We start from the raw sequence: 17,157 nt of genomic DNA, 5'->3' as shown, positions 1-17,157 counted from the left end.
TTTTTTTAGTAGCCGGTAAAACTTTTTAAATATATCTCAAGCTCATAGACAGTAAAACATCACAGGCATGTTTTTGTTTCAGGTTTGGCCATCAGGGACCAACCAACTTTTTGCCCTTTTGAATTCTCACCTCTTCTCTTCTTTTAAATTGATATGGTAGTGCTCCCTAACTGCTTGCACACAACACCAAAGTAGAAAGAATTAAGTTTATGCCTTGCTCAGAGGGAGCATAGTACACTTACAACTGAATCATTCAGACTATTTTCAGTGAACCTTGTTGTTGCCATTTGTGACACATGTTTTCCAGAAAACAAATGGAGTGAATAAAAACCTCTGTGATGTGGATCTCCTGCTTTTGACTTGCAAATTTTATGAAAGCAGCCATTTTCAAGTTTTTGACATGCTTTTATTTGTCACTGTCTTGTCAAGTCAGACTATCACTATTTTATCACTAGTAGCACCTCCTGCAGCACGCTTCCAGTGGTCAGCTGGACTTGTGTTTGTGTTTGTTAGGCCTGCAGCACTCCCTCTGCAGAGGGTCCCATCTGCTGGGCTGGGTAGGTCCCTCTCAACCACTGGGGCAGTGGCACTGGTGGCTGAGAGGAGGGAAGTGTCCAAAAGCCACCACAAAGTGTTTCTGTCCCACAGATGCAGCAGTGTGCTTACAGCAAAGCAGCCAAGGACTGGATGACACTCGAGGAACAACTTTTCTACAGAGGGGGCCCGTGGAGAGATGCTTCATCATCCCTAGAGCCACGATGGATGCTTGATTGTTTTGAGGGGCCCTCAAGAATGAGGAGGAGGATTCAGCTCATGAACGCCCAAGTGGCAGCAATGCAAAGGAAGAGTGAGGTAGAAAGATTTTGCAGGAGGTGCACAGTGTCTGTAACAGCTGCTGGTGACTTTATAGAATTAGAGAAATATTAAGGTTGGACAAGACCTTCAAAAGCAGAGTCCAACCTTTGACAAATATGTGCATCTCTTTCCTCTGGGTCTCATCACCTGACTCCTAAATATGCTGCTCCATGTATGGAGAACCCACTGAAGGGATCTGGTTTTGGGCTTAAGAAAGGCTGCAATGTATTTAACAGCAACAGAATTTTTTTTTCTCTTTTCTTGTACAAAATCTCCTTAGACAGATGACAGTATAAGGTGTCCATACTTTTCTGCTAGTAGTATCTCAATGATACAGTGCTTCCCAATGTATGCAGCAGAGTCCAGTTAGAAGGCTGCACTGTCCTGTTACTAGTGCTGCTAAAAGTGGTGAATGGCCAAAAGGGGAAATAAGGATGGTTTAAGCTAAGACTGAACTGTGAATGTGGGGTACTTACTATTTCTGTTTCTTTAATGTCAAAATGCCAAATTCCATCAATGAAAGGCTGAAGCACTTTAATATAAGGTTCCCATACCTAAGACATTTTTTGTGCTGCTTGGATTCTGGCAGTTTTCTGTGTACTGAGTAGTATGATTTTTATCCTATAACTGGGTTCATGTACGATCATCTTTGGAAAGATAATAGTTATTTTCTTAATTTGTTTACATTTGTTTCTTTAGATTCCTTTCCAGTGATGTCCAGTGATGGTTATTTGTTCCTTTCCAATGAGTTTATTTCCATTTCCAAGGCATTTATTTGCAACATAGTTCTAAATCTGTGTTTTTCTCTGTCAATAAGGTTCTGAGTTAGGTACCTATCTGCATGTTCCACTCTAGTCACACCTAGTCTCTTTTCAGGTTCTCCTAGGAAACAGAAGGGAAACAACTTCCCCTACTGAAGTGAATCCAGGTAACCTTTTAGCGCTACATTGCATCATCAAGACAGTAGACTTGAACAGTCAAAGATAATTGGAATTAGGGTATGAATTTCTAGTTCACAATTTAATCTAGAAAAAAACCCTTTACTGTTGGTGCTCTGGGTGAAAATGTCACTGTAACATCTGTGACAAAACTGATGGAAATTTCATAGGTGATATATCAACTATCTTCAGAATTTTCTGCTCTCTTGTTGCTACCTGAAAGGTCTAAAGGAAAAAAAGCTATTCTGAAGTGTAAGCTTTGGGCACTTTTGGGGACCTGGAAAGCTCCTAATTGCTCAAACTTGGGAAAAGGGCTGTTGGAAATATGCAGTATTTTTATATATACTTTTTACTGTGATAGGGCCTAGCAAATAAATGAGTGGAGCTTATTGTTTTAGACTTCACACAAGATGGAAGCACTATGTAGTTTCTGCATGAAGCCTTAATAAGAAGGCTGATTGTGCCTTTTCTATCAGCATGCATTGCATGAGCTTGCAAAACCTGGGACACAGCTTGGGCAAGATATAAGTGGGTTGTCTCTCTTTGGGTTTTCTTAAGATCCTGCTCAGTCCATGTCCCTAAAAGACCACCATTTAAAATTTTTCCTAATTTCCTAATCTTCTGTGAATATAGGGATTTTTTATTAATTATGACTGATTGCATGTATCTGTCTTTGGTTCCCTGAAATGTGTATCCTTCTTCAGCAGTCACAGATTTTAATTCTCTTGCCTGTTTTTTGGAGATAAATAATGCCATTTCCCAAAGTAGAATAGATTGAGTGAAAGACTAAATTGCAAATGCTTTTGGTGTCATCTGGCTGCCACTAAAACCACAATCTCTTTTATACTCATATAGGAGAGCTGATGTTAAATGGAGCAGAGACGGAGATGGATCAGAAGGGATTGGATTGTAACCAGTTAACATTCTTCCCAGCTCTACATGAAAGTTTCCATTCAGAAGACTTCTTGGAACTGTGCGTGGAGAGACAAATTATATTGCAGGAGTTTGCAGAGAATGAAAAGGTAGTAAAGATGAACTAGAGAATTTTCTCTGGGGTCATGGCGTTTTAGAGGGTGAATTGGATATGGAGGCCTATCTGTTCCTTTCAGTTCAGGGTTCAGGTGGATTCAGGCTACAGTAGACATCATTATTCTCTGTTTCCTTAGAGCAAATACAGTTTTCCAGACTCTGTATGAACTCCAGACTTTTCTAGAAGAGCAATTAACATTAATTCCTTGAAGTAAGAGAAAAAATTTGGGCATGGCAAGCAAGATATTCTGAGACACTGTCTGAATTTGCCTAAGACATGGAAAATTCTGAGACTCATGAGAATTCCTGTGCTGCTCTACAACCTTTACTCATGCTCAGAGCAGTGCCTACATCAAATTTATTTCTAACCTCTGGAATAGTATGCCAGTTTTGTATAGCTTGCTAGTTCAGTGGTGTTTACATGTGTTCCTGAAGAATACCAGAAAATGTTTCCTTCCTCCTTTTACATGTCTTTCTTTCTGTCTCCCCATGAGTACTGGACAGATTCTTCCCTCTATAAACTTTTCCATGCTTCCTCTTTGATGCTTCCATCATGTGTTATCTATTCACAACATTTCTGTTCCTTCTTTGCTCTTGTACTGGACTGGATGCCCTTCACCAAGGTTTCTTCCCAATACTAGGAAGGGGCTTAAGGTTCAGGAGCACTGGGAGGGGAAATGAGTTGTGGAGTAAATAAGGGTGACTCTTAGGAAGATGGCACCTTTGATGTTGTCAATTTAATTGAGACAACATCAATTAAATTGGCAACCTGGCCTCATTCCCTGATCTTTTTGCAGTGTACCTGTTTTTTTCAGTGGCATCATTCCCTCAGTGGCCCAGGAGTTAGCATCCCATAGTGGAAGCCAAATACTTGCAGTATGTAAACTCAGACCTCACAGTGCTGTGACAGTTGTACGCAGCTATAGAAATAGCTGTTTTATTAAAATATCTCAATACCATCACCAGATTTTCTTGATGCTTTGCCACTGGCTAAGGGGTCACACTTGTGCTCTCTAATATGACTTTCTCAGAGTTCTTGATGCAGTCTGTTTCTGTAACAGAATTCATTTCTCTGCCCCTCCTCCTTTTGCCCCTTCCTCCCCATACCTCTCCCCAGCAGAAGGAGACAGGCATGAAAATGTGAGGCCTGATTTCCATGCACTGATCTCATTTTGAGCCTTCAGGCTGTCTGTCTCTTCTCCATGTAACTCTGCAGGAAGCCATCAGAAATGCCAGGCGTGTTCTTTTCCAGCAGCAGTCCCTGCCTCGCCGAGCTGACAGAAGCATTAACAAAGGCAGCGGGGGGTGACATTAGCTGTCCTGTGCTCACTTAGTGCACAGAGGTCCTGCCTTGTCAGTGGCTGCCTCCTGAGCTCTTTGCACTTTAGGCAGGCAACTGCAGCCATTTTATTTTCTGCACTGCTCAGAAAAGTCATTGAGAGTGTGTGTGTGTGTCAGTGTGTGAGTTTGAGTGAATGTGTTCCCTTGTACATCTGAATGAACAGAGCAATCAAGAGATGCAGGGCTTTGGGCAATACCTTAAAAGGTAATTATTCAATTATTTTATGTCATGTTTACTTCATTGATTAATGATTCTAGTAGCTTGTGAACAGGGTTTTGATCTGTTTTGACAGAAAATGAAAGGTTTTGTTTAATTTATAATAATGCCAAGCTGCTTGGTGTTTCAGTGCAAGACTGAAGGTACAAGACTTGCAGGTACAGCATTGTCCTGGTGGAGATTCTGCAATACAACTCAGTCAGATCTTTGTTAGTCATCAGCAATAATAGAAGTCACATTCTCCAAATGAAAAAAATTGACTCAGCTGAAGGGCTCTTGTATTTCAAATAATGCAGATTTAATTAACAATATAAGTTTGAAGAAATAATATAGAATTGAAGAAAGGGATTGTTATTGATGACGGTTTCTGGTTGGATAGTACACAATACTTGGGCTTAGAGTTTAAGGTTTGTGAAAGAGAAGTTAAGTGCTCTACCCCCTCAGCAAGTCCTACTAATATGCCCTGGTTCTGCCTTAGGCAGAATAGCAGAGTGGTTTTTTGTGCCAGACCATATTAATGATTATAGACCTCCTTCATGATCCACGTGCCTCCTATACCCACACAGATCGTCTCTGGGTTTGGTGAGGTGGACTTCTCAGAAGCCTGGATTTTAACTTTGTGTCTGTGGAGCTGCTTTATGCAACTGCCTGATGTTTCAATATTCAGTTACCTTCCTTTTGGGAAGAAGCAATCTTTTTCCTATTTAATTACTTCAGGAAACCATGTGGTTTGCTAATGTGAGCAGAATTCCCCAGTATTCTCAGTGCAGGCATACATGTCTCTAACCACGTAATGGCAGGCGCTCCAGTACAGAGTTCTGTGGTTGGCACATCCCTGCAGAGACAGGCATTCCTGTGGGAGAGGTGATGGAAAAATGCTACCTTCCTCTTGGAAATCATTTAGAGGCGAGAGAGATTGAAGAGGTTTTCATGAAAAATTACCCACAGAAATCTCCCAGGGCTGTTTTTTCTGCCTTAAACCCAGAATGAGGGAAACAACCTCCTGTGCCCACTAAGTGATTTCAAAATGAAGCACCCCATTTGTTGGTAAAATAGTGGCTTTTCAGTAAAGTATTTAAGTGTGGAAAGAAGATTTTATTAATTTACTCATGAATTTAATATTTATGTTATCCTAATATCAAAGACTAAAAGCTTGTGAAGCAGCGTGGTTCTGCTTCAGCTGACCTTAGCTACATCATGTGTAGTTTGGGGCAGCAAGGAAGGTCATAGATTTGACTCCAGAAATAGTTTAGGAACAAAAGCAAAGAGTGAAGTAGAACCATACTTACTCTACATATTATCATATTGACTTTACATGATCTAGTAAAACTAATTCCATTTCTGGGTCAATTTTTCATGCTCCATAAAGTAATACACCTCCCTAGTCCTTATGAAGTTTAGTAGAGATAAGATCATTGAAATGTTAAGAGAAAAATGGATTTTGTGATACTTCTCATACTTATCAGTGTGTTCTCTTAGGAACACTGCATTACATTTCTGAATTAGAAAAGTTGTCCTGTTATGTAAATACCACCCTCTGGTCCTTGCAGCTTGAGAAGGACTCAGCTTGCAAAATTCTACTCTCATTTCTGGATCCTGTGCAAATCAGGATTGTGCTAATTTAGAGGAGGAGCTCAGCAGTGAGCAGTTTCTTAGTAGGTAAGGTAGTATTAGTGTTTTGAAATTTTGGGAGCAATATTTTTGAGGCTGGGCCTAATGGATGATTAGCTACTGCCCCCTTTCTAGGAACAGAGGAGGTACTGGTTGAAAACTTTGGTTGAAACTGGGCACAACACTGAGTTGACCTTGATCATCCCAGTTGACTGTACTAACCAGTGGATGTAACTTTTGGAGCTGAGTATATATAGAATATTTTATGAGCATAAAATATGCTCATGCAAAAAAATAATGAACTCCATGCTTCTAAATGTAAGAGATGTTCTTTGCAATGAACTACTGCTTGATTTAAAATCAGAGTTTTTAAATTTTCTGCAGGCCACACAATTTTCTGATCTCTAAATTGGTTTGTTTACTTTCTGCACCATCTCTCAGCCATAAAAAATGTTCCAGAAAAAGGGCTTTCTTTTCTTTATCAAAACTGGTCAATTCCCAAGAACTTTCTATCAACTGGCATATATAATAAACAAAATACTTAGTTGAAAAACTCCCCATGTTTTTAAATTGTGTTTTAGAAATTCCTCTATTGTAACGGCCAAATTAGTTTACTTGGGAGTAAAAACAAGAAATTGAGTCTTAGTATATCAAGGGAAATAAAAAAAAAATATTCTGGAATGTTTATCTAAATCCTTAAGACAATTAGATTGATAGATTCCTATATTCTGATTGGACTTCTGTCAGTCATATGGTGATTTTTGTGACTTTGTCACAGTGAACCCTAGAATCAATATGGCAGGGTTTTGGTACAAACTTGTGTTCTTCTGCATCACTGGCTCTGGCTCCCTGCTGCCCCAGTCTCCTGTGTTACCAGCTCCTGGCCTTATTATGCTTGTCTCCATCCTAGGTGACGTTCAAGTGCTCCGTGGCAGTTGTGCGGGGTCATACAGCACTGGAAGGGGTGCTGCTCTTTGGCCAAGAGCACTTTTACATCTGTGAGTGCTTTGTGTTATCCCTTCAGGAGGAAGTCTATTGTACTCATCACTGCTTGTCCAGGTGAGTCATTCTTTCCTCTCTTCCAGAGATCCGCTTGGTCAACTTCAGTACTGGCACATGGATACCTTGAGTTTGCACAGATTTTTGGGGATTTCAAGCAGAATAATAGCACAGCAAGTCGTCTTCCACCATTCCCATTTGTTACAAAAACTATTTAACTTAACTAACATAGATGCTTGTTCACAGGCTTTGGAGGTGCCATGAGAACACCCATCTTCAACAGATGTTGGACAATCTCACACCTACATTGCTGGTTTTCAGTTATGCTATAGAGTTAAAATTTCTTTCTGAGTAACTCACATCTTTTATTCATATGGAACAGTTAGGACAGGAGCCTTTAGCTTCATTGTCTGATAAGATTTTTGTTTCTTTCTCCAAGACAGAATCGTAATTAATATTTGGCACACTGCTATCATCTCTTGACTCATGATTTATTGAGAGTGATCAATATTGCAAATGAGTCTGTTAGACCAAGCTCTTTGTGCATGCTGTGTGCTCATGTGCAAAGCCCAGTGGGACAGTGAAAAGCTCAGCATTTTTACTGCCTGTCTACTCTGCATCCAAATCTTACGAAGTCTAATATCAGTCAATCTGATCAGGTGACTTGAGGATCGATCAGACTGGATCTCATAAAAGCTTAGGTTGTTTTTCTAAGGGATTTTCTGTGGGCTAGGCTTTTGATTGCAATTCTAACACATATACACTACTAAAATAATAATTAATTATTTGCTTAATTATTAATTCCAAGTAATTGTTGTTTACAATAGCTGTGTGTCCATATGATGCTTACCTTTGACTTGGTCTTTCAGGTTCTCCCAACAAGTTTCTTCCCTTGCTGATTCTCAGTCTCCAATGTGTGCAAAACATTGATGTCTTCCTACTTGCATATACTAAAACCACTTCAAACTTACCCTTAGCCTCCACAGGCTCTTTATTTGGGTAACTATTAGAAAATCTGCCTTTAGTGTTGAGCTTTATTTATTTAGCTTTGTTTTCAGTTTATGTATGTCCCAGTTGACCTTGATATCTCTTGGTATTATTTTTCTTCAAAGGAGGACTTAAATGTTCAAGAGGGCTTTCCAGGTTTTTTTTGTTTCAAATTTTTTTTTTTATTTATTTTTCTCATCCAGAATCAGTGATCCATTTATTTTCAACTTATGTCATAAAGACCATGCTGTGGGAGACCAGACGTGTTCCCGTTTTTCCTATCAGGATATCAAAGAGATCCATCTGATGCGCTTTCTCCTGCAGGTAGGAATTAACATGCTCAGTCATTTGAGGGAAAGCTGCAACAGCAGTAATGACATATGACTGAAAATCACTTGCTCAGTTTCCACTAAGACTGCTGATATGTCTTCGCTTGAGTATCAAAATGCTTTTTGTCACATCATTGCTCTATTAGCCTTTGCTAATACAATATCTTTTCTATACACACCACAGTGTTTGAACACCCTGACTGGAGTGGTTGACTTATCAATTGTTGGGCTATCAGTGTTGCATGGTTTTTTTAACCATACAAAATAGAAATTTTTGGTGTGACCCAAAGTGGAGATGAGTAGTCTTTGAATGGGACTGGGGCAAAGGCTGAGCTTATTGGTTGGAGGGGTTTTGTAGTTTAGGGTTTTTTATTGTTGTTCCATGGTCTTTTTTTGTTGTTCCAGGGTTGTTTTGTTCAGTTAGTGAACTGAAAACTCAGGTATCCGTATCAGGCTTGTGCTGGGACTCTATGCCAAAAACTTCTTTGAAAAAACATTTCAGAAAAAGAGGAAAGCTGATTGCCTGTGCTTTCCCTGCAGGACAGGTAGATCTGCTGTTTTGGCAGTGACTGTGCCTCAGCTGGTCTCCCCTTGTCCATGCACATCATCCAGCCCAGAGCAGAGCACTGGCCCAGTTCTGCAATGGCAACACTTGAGCAGACCTGGTTTGGAAAGCTGAGCTCCAGAACAAATGCTTGCTGAAAGGTGTTTATTGTCATAGCTGCTCTCATATTACCTTTCTGCTTTATATTTTATTTGTGAATCATGTATGGGCCACGTGCCATCGGAGTGTTTCTCTAGGTTTGTATTGCACCTGCCACATTTGGATTGAAACTCATGTCTGGGTTCCCAGACACTACATGTTATTTATAGTTTTACTTGAATGACTTGGGGGGGGGGGGGGGGAAAGGACCTCTCACCAAATAAATAAGAGGATTATATTCAAATGCCCAGCAAAAGAAAGTATAGAGACATTTTGGGGATGAGGAAAAGGGAGCAAAGCTGTCTTTCATCTTCAATTCCTCAAAGTTTTTGTGCAAAATGTCGTAAAATCCCTGTTCTCCTTTGGTGCTTCTAGTCAGGAGAAACTATTTGGTAGTTCTGTTGAGCTCTGTCCTAATTTAGCAAGCAGTATGGCTGCTTTCTAAAAGAAACTCTTATTTAGAATCCCCTCTGTGTTATCTTTATTACCTAGTTGGAACTTAATGCTACTATTGTGTTATTAATCACACTGAAATTTCATGATAAAAATGTTTCAGAAGCAAAAGGAAAAGGTGAGTGATGGAACCAATATCTGGAGTTTGGTTTTGCTTCAAGGAAGTGTTTGAACTGCTAGTCACCTTGTGGGACCATCCCTACAAGTTGAAGAAATTTAGAATATTAGACGTATTTTGCTTTAGTTCTGCACATTTGTCAAAAAAGTCAGGGTCTTTGTTTTTTTAAAGCTCTGAAGAACTGGACAGGCCATGATGGACCCTTTGCAGCACTAAGCTTTGTTCTGCAGCTCCTCACACTAAATTATTTACCTTTCCAGGAGGTCGCCTTGGAAATATTCTTCAAAAATGGCTACTCCAGATTTCTTGTCTTCCATGACAGTGACCGAAATAAGATCTTTAAAAGGTAATGACTAGCTCACAATAACGTGGGAATGCTCCTGGTGATGCTTGGTATACCACTCTTATTTATCCTGGTGTCAGGTGTCTGTGTTATGTTGCTGCAGGAGATTGGTTTTCCAGTTTTTCCTTGAGTTTTAATGGGTTACACTTTAGCTCTGAAATTTTCCTTTTGCTGACCTGTGGACTGTTTGGAGCATTATATAGCCATTGATTTATCAAGGGACCTAATGTGCAGGACTTTTACAGCACCCAGTGGTGTGATGTGTCCCTTCATCCCAGGAAATTTTGACTGTAGCTGTTTTCCTTCCTCCCCCTGAGATGAGAGCCACCTCACAGTACTGGGTGAAAGAAGGTTTCTTCCAACCTTCATAGAATCACTAGATTCTTTAAGAATAACATATTTTTGTCTCTCCAACTTTATCTTTGTAAAGTTACCTTCTAACAATGGCATTTTTTAAAAAAAATTCTCCTTATGTGTTTGTCTTGTTTAATGGAACTTGAATGTAAGACTATGAAGTGATTAATTTGCACTTTCTGCACTGTCTACTGCAGTTCTGGCCATTAGATTAGGATTGCATTTACTGGCCTCTACACAGGAAAATCCACTTCAGCGCTAGTGCTTCCTGTACTAAATTCTGCAGTCCAAACTGAGCATTGGTACTGTTAATTTCTAAAGAATCACAGGAATTCCTTCTGCTCCTGAAATCTCTCAACAACCCCTATTGCAGTATTTAATAAAAAAGTCAGTATAGATTTGTCTGTTCTTCCTTTTCAAACAGGCTGCTTAGATCCTGCACCAGGATCTGCCCCAGAGCCAGCCCTTATTTTTGCTGTCTTTGAGTTCTGTCAAGAATCTCTTGGGAGAATCTTTCAAAGGCAGTTCAAGACAAGGTTTTGATCCTCAGCTGAAGGTCACCAAAAGTGTATATTTCAAGGGTATAGTTTGTCAGTCATCATAAATCCACAACAATTGTAAATATGAATGGCTGAGATGAGGGTTGGTGCCTCTTTTTGCCATTTCTGCTAAATAAATATCTGAGTGTGTTCTTATTTTCTGACTTCAATAGCATCTTAAACCAAAAAATCCACAACCGTGTATGTAAATTCAATGTCCTGTTGGGGAAAGAAACTGCTTTTATCCAGCCCCTAGCAACTCCTTAATATTAGTGTACCCTTTGGCCTGTTGTCTTATAGCTCTGTCCTAGGTTAGAGTCTCAGGACAATGCTGTGGCTTCCTGAAGAAAGTTGTGAGGACAAAGCAGTTATATAGATATGTAATGTGTCCTAACAACCATTTGCATAACAATAATGTGACCTTTCATATCCCCTATAGATTCTGTTCTTTCCAACCTGCTTTGAAGTCGAAGGGGATAACAGAGGAATCCCTAAATATAAGGTAAAACATAGGAAACATTGGATAATTGTAATAAGTGCAATTATGTGAATAAGTTACACCTTTAAAAAGCATATAGAAACATACCTATTTGTATCCATCCCTTTAAAAATTCAAATGTGTTAGTAGGACTTCAAAAAGTATTCTAGCATACCTCAGCACAGTATGAAGATGAGTGTCAAAAAGCTGGCTGTGCATAGATGATTAATAATTATCTCGTTTGTATCACTTTATTGATAAACTCTACACAAATGGTTTCTGTGGGAAGAGATAGTGAGGTGAGGACAGAGCTAATCCATAATGCTTTTACATAACGTCTTCATTGTGTGCTCAGGGCAGACAGTGATGTACATATGGATGCTTTGGCATGTTGTATTAGCTGCACAGAAGAGATTTTAACTTGTCCCTCAGATTTACTGTTGCAGGAAGAAGTTTTCTCCTAGTGGGAGGTGCTTGAGAGAATGTTTTATGCATTCCGTGAGTTAGAGTAACTTTTCTCAATTTAGGTATCTGGGGGGCACAACCCTGAGTGCCCAGCTGGTGTCCTCTGAAATGATTGCTGAGGCAGGAATTGTGTTGAGACCTGAGGTGCACATTGCCCCTGAGTTGTTGCAGCTTGTCAGCTATCTCCATTTTAATTTTCAGTCTACCCATTGCAGATCATTATCTGTCTTGTAAGTGAGCACTTTCAGTGCTGAAAGTGCTTTCATTTTTATCACCTGGCTAACAGTACCAGTGCAATGTGGAGCCAGCTCCAGCTAGAGCCCACCCTAAGCCAGAGGTGCTGGCTGGCTGTGGAGCGTGGGATCTGTTCTGTGTAAACAGCAACTGGCTCTAGGATTTCCTTTCCCCCTGCTTGCTGGGAGCTCAGGAGGTGAGAATGTCTTGAGAGAAGATGCATTAGAGCTTCAAGAAATTTGGGCATTAATTGTGCTCGTGGTTATTGGAAGAAACACTTGACTCATGATTAATCTCAGAATTTGAGAGAGGCTGCATGCCTAGATCCAAAGCAGCCTGTCCTGAATTCCAGTAAGGCTCTGCCTTTAGGTTTTTTTCCACTAGCTGAGAGAAGCCCCTGCAAAACTTATTCACTCTGAGAATATAAAGGGTCTTTGGCATAGCTTTGGCTGGACCATGTCAGAGCATGAACTGAAATAAAATAAATGTAAAATTTATTTTAATCCCTGCTTAAGTATTGAAGCCAGAAAAGTTGTGTTAAAGTGGAAAGTTAGAGAAAATTACCTCAGTAGCTGTGCTTCCCTTTACCAGTCAGAACTAATGGACTGAGAACTTGATGAGTTTACTCTTCCCTTGTTTGATTTGTTGAGCTGTTTCAGAGTTGGAAAATTTCAAAAGCAGCATTTGGGGCTTCTTCCCCATCTAAGGGGACAATGGCAAACTTCCACATCTTTGCAGCTCTTCCTGCCATACATGAGACAAGGAGGCAGGCCAGATTAAATTCTTTGCCCAGACATACTATTAATAATTGCACAGTTGAAGCATGGAAAGAAGAAATTGCTTGTTTGATGCATCATATGACATTGAGGTAATAGAATTTCTGAGAAATCCCTTATCAATTTTTCCACCTAGTCCATAGGAAACACACAGGAGTTCCCAGGCTCTACTGTAGTAATTTAAAAAATGAAGTGCTCCTGCCACTTTATTCCTCATTCAAATATACTTAAATGTTTGCTGTCACCATAGGTTATTATGGCCACTACCATAATAACCTCATGTCCTGCCTGAGTGCTTTTACAATCTGCTCATTGCTTGTCCCTGTATTTTGCTGTTTGCAGGATGCCAGCACTCTCTGCCCTACAGATGTGATTTCAGCAAGTGAATGTGTGTGCTGAGGTGCACATGTCCATATGCACATGCCAACAGAAAGCTAAAAGTGCTGTGGGGGTACCAGACTTTTTGTCAATACAGAAGCTGACTCTTGGATCATGGAAGTCAGTGACTCTTAATCACTTTAGTCACTGCTTAAGTGATAAACCTGAGACCCTTAAAAAAAGAAATATTTCTCCTACCCCTTCTGCATCCTCCTTGGAGAGAGTCTTAGAGGCCAGCAAAATGCTGAGTACAGGCAGTCATGCTGATAGTGTTGTACAACTTGGAGATTGCTGCACCTAGGTATAGCACTCAAAATCCCAAAGAACTTGCAGAATCTGGCCTCTTGATGGCATCCAGGATCACTGGCTATCTCTAAGCATTGTGTTTGTACTGCTTAGTTACTCCTGAGCATAACACTTGTGTTTGCTGCCTCTGCTGAATTGGAGCAGGCTCGCAGTTCCTACACTGACAGTGCCTATTTGAGACTCTGAGAGCTTGGTGGCAACCACCAGCAGCAGAAAGTTCCCAGGTCTTTTCCTCCAAATGAAACATAGTTCAACTGTGTTTCACCCTATGAAAATGTGCAGAAATAATATTTGGGGCTTAATGGGGGGAATGGATTTAGTAGAAAAACCTATTGTTTAAAAGATCCCTTCATTGGACACTGCACACACAAAAGACCCCAAAAAGCCCAAACATGGAGAACAAGTTATAGGGACAGACCCAGATGTAAATAGCCTTTTCCAAATACACATCTGGTTTAGTTGTTATGGTTTTCATTCTAGAGACCACAGATATCTATGTTGTGTTCTAAAACCAAGCTGATCTTTAAAGAGCAGAACTGCAGGAAAACAGAGGAGGAGGGAAGTCAGCTTTTTATTTGCTTGGGCTGGACTTCATGGAGCTTCAAGTTCTGTAGAGTTCCTTGGTGAATTTGAAGGACTGTCTTCTTTTGGTGTATTTGAAGGATTGTCTTCTTTTATTCTCCATTCTTCTTGGTTATCTATTGCAGTAGAATTGGGTGTGGTGAGTGAAGTGAAATTGGGCTTCTCTGGGGGGACGGGGGTCATGTTCTCTAACTTGTGCAGCTCGTCCCTCTCACCCTGGCAGGTCAGCAGGCAGGACTCACACAGGTCTTTCTTTTCTACTAAGTAAAGCGATTCTAAACGTTTAATGGTGTCAATCGGCTCCTCTTCCTCTGCAAATTCTGGTAAAGGGTTCCTTTTTACGTTCATTCTCTCAATCTTGGGGAGCTTTTTCACACTCTTCGGGATGATGGTCAAGGAGTTGTCAAAAAGACCTAGCTCAATAAGTTCCTTCAGGGCCCCAAGAGTGGTGGGAATACTCTCAAGACAGTTTAAGCCAAGGTTGAGAGTACGCAGGTTCTTGAGATGGGTCAGCTCTTCTGGCAGACCTTTTGTGGTCAGCTTGTTGTTGCATAAATTCAGGAAAGTAAGGTTGCGAAGCGTGCCTATCTCTGGGGGCAGCTCATCAATCTGGTTACTGTGCAGGTCCAGCCATATCAGATTCTGGAACTTCTCAATGATGTTTGGAATCTTTCTTAACATGTTTCTGCTCAAATCAATTTCCTCCACATCAGCCAGCTGCAGAAGGACCTTGGGGAAGACAGCAATGCCCATTTTGCTCAGCTCAAGTCGGCGCCTTCCATTAAAAAGTACTCGCATTGAATTTTTGGCCGCTTTCAAGGAGATCCTTTTCCCTTGTGGACCTTTTCCTTTTCCCTTGGGCATCTCTCTGCTGACAAACAGACACCAGACCCTGTGGATAGAATGTGAGAACTCCAATAAGGCCTTTGAAAGCCATGGCTGTTAATCACAGTTATATGTTAATAACAGTTATATGTTAATATTACTGCTAGACTTTTCTGAAGTTGGTTTTCTTTGAGGTCAGAACTTTTAAACTGAAAATCTGCAACTCTGAAAATTCTTCTTTGAAGTATTTTCAGTAGGTGAAATTCTAATAATTTATAATATCATTTCATTGCAATGTGACATCTATGTTACATTACAGGGTGAAATTGCAAGTGGGACACATTTGCTGTCTTTCATTCCTAAATACTGGTTTGAGCTTAGGATATAAAGAAACTGAATTAAATACATTATTATCCATCAGCCAGTAGAGGAGAGGAGAAAAATATATTGCAGGTCTCACACAGTCCTTAGAGACTGCATTAAAAAAAGCCATCCAAAATTGTCTCATTCTGCCAAACCAACACTTGCCATCTTTACAGGCCTAGCATTTGCTAACAGGTTGGTTCAATTTCTTGTGTAATGGACTTGAGATTTGGGCTGTGGATGTTATTGGAAGATTAAAAGTTTAAAGGAAATTATTAAGAATTTTGTTTTGACCGGGACTCAGGAACATGGTGGGCTCCTAGGCTTGCCAGAATGATTGGCAATTCATACATCACTTACAGGACAAACTGCAACAGGGATTGATGTCAGTGCTGCTTAATGCCATGTGAACCAGGCCTTGCTAAGTGTCTCCTCCTCTGGATACTCTAACCTTGTTATTTTCTTCATGCTGTGGGATAGAGAGTCTCCCACTGCAAAGGTGCCCTGCCCACAGAAAAATCCATATAGGTGTAGGAGTCAGATTTTTGACTGCTACTGATGCTCAGCGTGTGTGACATGCTTCCTGGAATGAGGCCTCTAAGAGTACAGTCCACTTACTCTCTGGTTTGGTGAACTCTTTCTAATCAAAGGCCATCAAATACAGCTGCTAATTATGGTTAATGGCAAAGGAAATAGGCTGATTCCCTGGAAATGGATGGCAATGTCCCTCCCAGTGAGAGTTTAGAGAAGAGCACAGGTTACAGCTGAGTAATCTCAGGTCTGGGTGCTCTGGCATTTAATTTTGAAGAGTCAAATTGCAGCTTTGATGAATGATTATTTAGGACAAAATATAGATTTGTCGACAATACATGTCCCTATTAGAGAGACTGCACTACAAACCCTTCAGGCTTTTTGGCTACTCATTAATCATGTGTGAATACATGAAGGGGAAGCTCAAGCTACAACTAAGGCATTTCAGCTTATTTTCAATTACATGCCATAGCCCAAATAATGCAGAAGCATTAACCCAGCTACCACCCACTCTCCCAAGAGCTCTGTGATGAGGCAGATGCTTCAGGAAGTACTGGAAGCAGCGCAGTGGATTCAGTCTTGCCCTAAGGGCGAGTTCCAAAATAGGTTTTTTGTTATTTTACATGAAAATATTCACAGTGAAATGTTTCTGTGTGTCACTCCCATGTTTCTATCTCTCATGAGTACTTACAGAACCATATTACCAAGAAGGTCAATGCTGTTCTATCTATATGTTGACTGGTAACTAAAGCAAAGGCAAAGTACTCTACAGTGTAAATAAGTACTCTTTTCACCTTTGTTGATGTTAGTGTAAATAATTTCCTCAGGAGTGACTAGAAAGTTCTAGAGATCAAAACAGGGTTTTCTAATCACAGCTCACTCATTTTAAGGATTTTATGCAATATTCTTGTTGGCAATTCTGTGAAGATCAAGTTGAACTGTATGTGGAATACCAGGGCCCTGCTGCTGATACAGAGCACCCTGAGTCCTTTCTGGTGCACAGAGGTGAGGTCACCACCATGCTTCAGGACAAGATCTGTAGGGGAGCTTTCTTACATGCTGGCAGAATGGAAAGAGATTTTCAGCTTCCTGTAATTGACATGAACCAGATGAGCTTTGGGGCTGACTTTTTCTTTGTTAGAATTTTGTGTTGTATGAGTTGACCAAGACACTGAGTGTTTTTTGATAAATGAAGCTTGTCAAATAAGTATGCCTTTAAAAAATGAACGGGGGCCTCAAGGAAAAAATGTAAATTTTTTTCCTAACTTTAAAATTATAATTTATTTTTAAATGCTTTTAAAAAACATGTTTAAATCTCAGAAAACATTGCATTCTGTTCCTAAATTTTTTTTCTATTACTTTTTATTTAAAATCCAAAAGGAGAACATTGAGCCAAACTATTT

General features: G+C 40.1%; 2 protein-coding genes across 2 annotated transcripts in view; one reads left to right on the top strand and one right to left on the bottom strand.

Moving 5' to 3' along the window:
• Nucleotides 1-17,157, top strand: part of WDFY4 (WDFY family member 4) — a 112,411-nt gene that overhangs the window by 63,993 nt on the left and 31,261 nt on the right. Inside the window, exons 41-47 of the mRNA XM_059477409.1 lie at nt 649-852; nt 1,732-1,783; nt 2,649-2,815; nt 6,902-7,050; nt 8,181-8,301; nt 9,841-9,926; nt 11,256-11,318. Of these exons, the coding sequence (XP_059333392.1) occupies nt 649-852; nt 1,732-1,783; nt 2,649-2,815; nt 6,902-7,050; nt 8,181-8,301; nt 9,841-9,926; nt 11,256-11,318 (842 nt within the window). The remainder of the gene's footprint in view (nt 1-648; nt 853-1,731; nt 1,784-2,648; nt 2,816-6,901; nt 7,051-8,180; nt 8,302-9,840; nt 9,927-11,255; nt 11,319-17,157) is intronic.
• On the bottom strand, nt 14,045-14,899 carry LRRC18 (leucine rich repeat containing 18). The gene has a single exon (XM_059476610.1). It carries the CDS (start codon nt 14,897-14,899, stop codon nt 14,045-14,047), a length of 855 nt encoding a protein of 284 aa, XP_059332593.1.

Source organism: Ammospiza nelsoni, chromosome 8, assembly GCF_027579445.1.
Source record: "Ammospiza nelsoni isolate bAmmNel1 chromosome 8, bAmmNel1.pri, whole genome shotgun sequence".
Taxonomy (NCBI): domain Eukaryota; kingdom Metazoa; phylum Chordata; class Aves; order Passeriformes; family Passerellidae; genus Ammospiza; species Ammospiza nelsoni.
This window is presented reverse-complemented; position numbering and strand designations above follow the sequence as displayed.

Bases quoted from the DNA above. Each gene is read 5' to 3' on its own strand.
- LRRC18 (XM_059476610.1), bottom strand. From the start codon at position 14,899: ATGCCCAAGGGAAAAGGAAAAGGTCCACAAGGGAAAAGGATCTCCTTG.